Source organism: Octopus bimaculoides, chromosome 1 (genome assembly GCF_001194135.2).
Source record: "Octopus bimaculoides isolate UCB-OBI-ISO-001 chromosome 1, ASM119413v2, whole genome shotgun sequence".
Classification (NCBI taxonomy): domain Eukaryota; kingdom Metazoa; phylum Mollusca; class Cephalopoda; order Octopoda; family Octopodidae; genus Octopus; species Octopus bimaculoides.
This window is the reverse complement of record NC_068981.1, coordinates 132,208,332-132,212,429: the sequence shown is the minus strand read 5'-3', so window position 1 is coordinate 132,212,429 and position 4,098 is coordinate 132,208,332. Positions and strand designations below refer to the sequence as shown.

The following is a 4,098-nucleotide window of genomic DNA, read 5'->3' as shown; positions in this document are numbered from 1 at the left end:
CCAGTTACGCACTGGGTCGATGTAATCGACTTAATCCCTTTGTCTGTCTTTGTTTGTCCCCTCTATGTTTAGCCCCCTGTGGGCAATAAAGAAATATATATATATATATATAGTCAGTAAATCATAAATCAAAAACAGAAGCACGCTCTAAGTTATAGAGCAGTAGAGTAATTAGATAAAGATAGTTATGGCAGGTCTGTGGGGTTACCCAGGGTTTCACGTTCATTAAAGTGCTTAGCTTTACAGCATCTTTTCAGACCCTAATGGCCAGTGGCCTGTAACCTCTCTTCAAAGTGGAGGAAGAAAAGACTGCATGGTTAGTTGTTGAACACACTTTGAAGAGAGGTTATAGGCCACTGGCCATTAGGGTCTGTTAAGACGTTGTAAAGCTAAGCACTTTATGGCTGTGAAACCCTGGGTAACCACATTGACTGGCCATAACTATCTTGATCTAATTATATATATATATATATATATATATATATATATATATATATAGGTTTAGGGAAAATAACCAAGTTTCAAGAACTCATCGATGAAAATCCACTATCACATATAGAAAAATTAACAATTAAAACCACAATAAATGAGTATAATATATATATATATATTAAGAAGATTAGAAAATAAAGGGATAATTAATAATTATTTATTAATTAAAAAATTAGACATCTCTAATAGCTGTTTCGATTCCAGACCATTTAAAAGTCAAATCTAATCAGAGTTGGCTAAATTCCTACTTGTTGAGTATATGGTTCCAAACCATTAGCTGATAAAATTTGTAAATGAAGAACATGGTATAAACCTTACAAAGGGGAGGAAGGTAGTATATTTATTGGAATTATAATAAAAGTAAGAATAGAAAAATATATCATTACAGGGTGTTAAATAAAAGAAATTGCGAAAGTAGGTATATAAGTATAATTGCAGTATATTGTAATATATTCCAATTATACTCATATACCTACTTTCGCAATTTCTTTTATTTAACACCCTGTAATGATATATTTTTCTATTCTTACTTTTATTATAACTCTAATAAATATACAACCTTCCTCTCCTTTGTAAGGTTTATACTATGTTCTTCATTTATAAATGTTATTAGTTAACAGTTTGGAGCCATATACTCAACAAGCAGGAATATGAACATTTAATTGTATATCTTTAGCCAACTGTGATGAGATTCGACTTTTAAATGGTTTTAATTATGGTAATTAGCCTATAAAGGTCTGGAATCGAAAAAACAGCTGTCAGAGATGTTGTCTAATTCTTAAATTAATACATAATTGTTAAGTATTTCTCTATTTTCTTATCTTCTTAAAATATATATAAACCACAGCTTATCTAGTTACCTTACAGTTGAATATTAATGGTAATATTCAACACTTTTTAAATAGGTAACTAACCAGTATTTTCATTGGATTACATTATCCCTTAACATATATATATATATACACACACACACACACACACACACACACACACACATACACACACACATATATGCAATGGACTTCTTTCCATTTCCATCTACCAAATCCACTCACAAAATTTTGATCAGCCCAGGGCTATAGAAGAAGACACATGCCCACAGTGCTGTGGAGTGGAACAAAGGTGGTGATACAAATTGCTAGTCAGTCTTCAACATATTGTCATGCTTTGTGTATCTGATTTTTAAGTTCAGACATATTAAAGTTTTAACTCTTACAAAAAAAGTACTACTGATAACATATTGACAGATTTGGATAAACAACTATACACCTTCTGCTTAAGAAAATAACTTAGTACCTAAGGAAAAAACATTAAGGTAACCAACCTTCTGATACATATAAAACTACATCTTGACATTTAATGTAGTTCTTTTCAGCTTGTAACTCTTGTACAATTTCTGATGAAGGAATGTCCTTTGACTTTGAACTATATTTTACTGAAAATTAATAAGAGAAAACATATTTTAATTCTGTATGTATAATATATTTTTTAAAAACAAGTTATAAGATAAGCAATTATATATGTCATGCATGGAAAATTAAGATACTAAAAGGAAATACAACTGAATTAAAAAGTATAAGACATCATTCAATGACTAATTTAGGGCAGTGAGCTTGTAGAATTATTAGTATGCGGGACAAAATGTTTAGTGACGTTTGATCTATTTCTATGCTCTGAGTTCAAAATCTGCAGGGGTCAATTTTGCATTTCAACCTTTATTTTTTTATTCTTTTACTTGTTTCAGTCATTTGACAAAGGCAGTGCTGGGGCACTGCCTTTAGTCAAACAAATTGACCCCAGGACTTATTCTTTGTAAGCCTTGTACTTATTCTATCAGTCGCTTTTGCTGAACCACTAAGTTACAGGGATGTAAACATACCAACATCGGTTGTCAAGCGATGGTGGGGGGACAAACACAGACACACAAACATTTACATATATATATATACAAATAATCAGAAAATGGAAAAAACCTCAGATTAACAAACACATCGATTGGAACATATTTATAGCTTATTTTTTAATACAAAGCATGACATAACAAATGGGTGACGTAACAAATCTTACAGCCGTTTCCAATCTGTTGCCAAAAGCTGTCTATAAATAATTGTGAAAATAAAGTTCTTCATCTTCATGGAGCTTTGTCAGAGTAAAAAACAAGAGCATCCAATATAAATAAAGGGAAGAAGGAAAAGGAAAGAAAACATGACCTAGAAAAGAAGTCTAGAAGCCCAATATATTAAAAGCATATAATCTACCATCTTGGGGCTACAAGGTTCGTAGGTAAAAGATTTTTTACCTACAGACCTCGTAGCCCCAAGAATGGTAAATTATATGCTTTTAATATATTGGGCTTCTAGACTTCTTTTCTAGGTCATGTTTTCTTTCCTTTTCCTTCTTCCCTTTGTTTATAATGGATGCTCTTCTTGTCTTTTACTCTGACGAAGCTCCGTGCCTTAATTCGAATGTCCTATGAAGATGAAGAACTTTATTTTCGCGATTATTTATAGATAGCATTTGGCAACAGATCAGAAACGGCTGTAAGATTTGTTACGTCACCTATTTGTTATGTCATGCTTTGTATTAAAAAATAAGCTATAAATATGTTCCAATCGATGTGTTTGTTAATCTGAGGTTTTTTCCATTTTCTGATTATTTGTATTTGTTTCCTGATAAACACTTGTTTATCCTGTTGTTACCTGCACTTTATGTGCATAATGTGCCTGCACACAAATATCCGGGGATAACACAGGTAATGGATACTGATAGTATATACGGATATTATAACCACTAATTCTGTTTACACTATATATATATATGTATATATATATATATGATGGGCTTCTTTCAGTTTCTGTCTACCAAATTCACCGATAAGGCTTTGGTTGGGACAAGCCTATAGTAGAAGACACTTGCCCAAGATGCCATCCAGTGGGACTGAACCCAGAACCATGTGGTTGGTAAGCAAGCTACTTACCACACAGCCACTCACCAGCTGAGCACAGGGAGTTGATGTAATCATTTAGCCCCATTCTACCCCAAAAAATTTTAAGCCCTGCACCTATAACAAAGGATCATTCAATGATTATTATCACTATTTTATTTTTATTATTATGATTCCATCAAAGGTAGCAAGCTGCCAGAATCATCAGCAACATTTCGTCCATCTTTGTGCTTTATGTTCAAATTCTGCTGAGGTTGGCTATGTCTTTCATCATTTCAAAGGTTGAAAAACTAAGTAGCAGTTCAGCACTGAGATCAATGTAATCAACAAGCCCCATCACACAAAATTTCAGGCCTTGTGCTTATAGTAAAAAAGGATTATTATGATTTCATCAGAGAAGCATTGCCTTCATTGTACTGAATAAAGTATCATTACATATATCATCATCATCATCATCATTGTTTAACGTCCGCTTTCCATGCTAGCATGGGTTGGATGATTTGACTGAGGACTGGCAAGCCAGAAGGCTGCACCAGGCTCCAATCTGATCTGGCAGAGTTTCTACAGCTGGATGCCCTTTCTAACGCCAACCACTCCGAGAGTGTGTGTGTGTGTGTGTATATACATATATATATATATATATATATATATATATATATATA

At 32.9% G+C, this 4,098-nt stretch overlaps 1 protein-coding gene across 1 annotated transcript in view; it reads right to left on the bottom strand.

Moving 5' to 3' along the window:
• Positions 1-4,098, bottom strand: part of LOC106881505 (uncharacterized) — a 59,889-nt gene that overhangs the window by 29,415 nt on the left and 26,376 nt on the right. Inside the window, exon 3 of the mRNA XM_052970838.1 lies at positions 1,817-1,927. Coding sequence (XP_052826798.1) covers positions 1,817-1,927 — 111 coding nt within the window. The remainder of the gene's footprint in view (positions 1-1,816; positions 1,928-4,098) is intronic.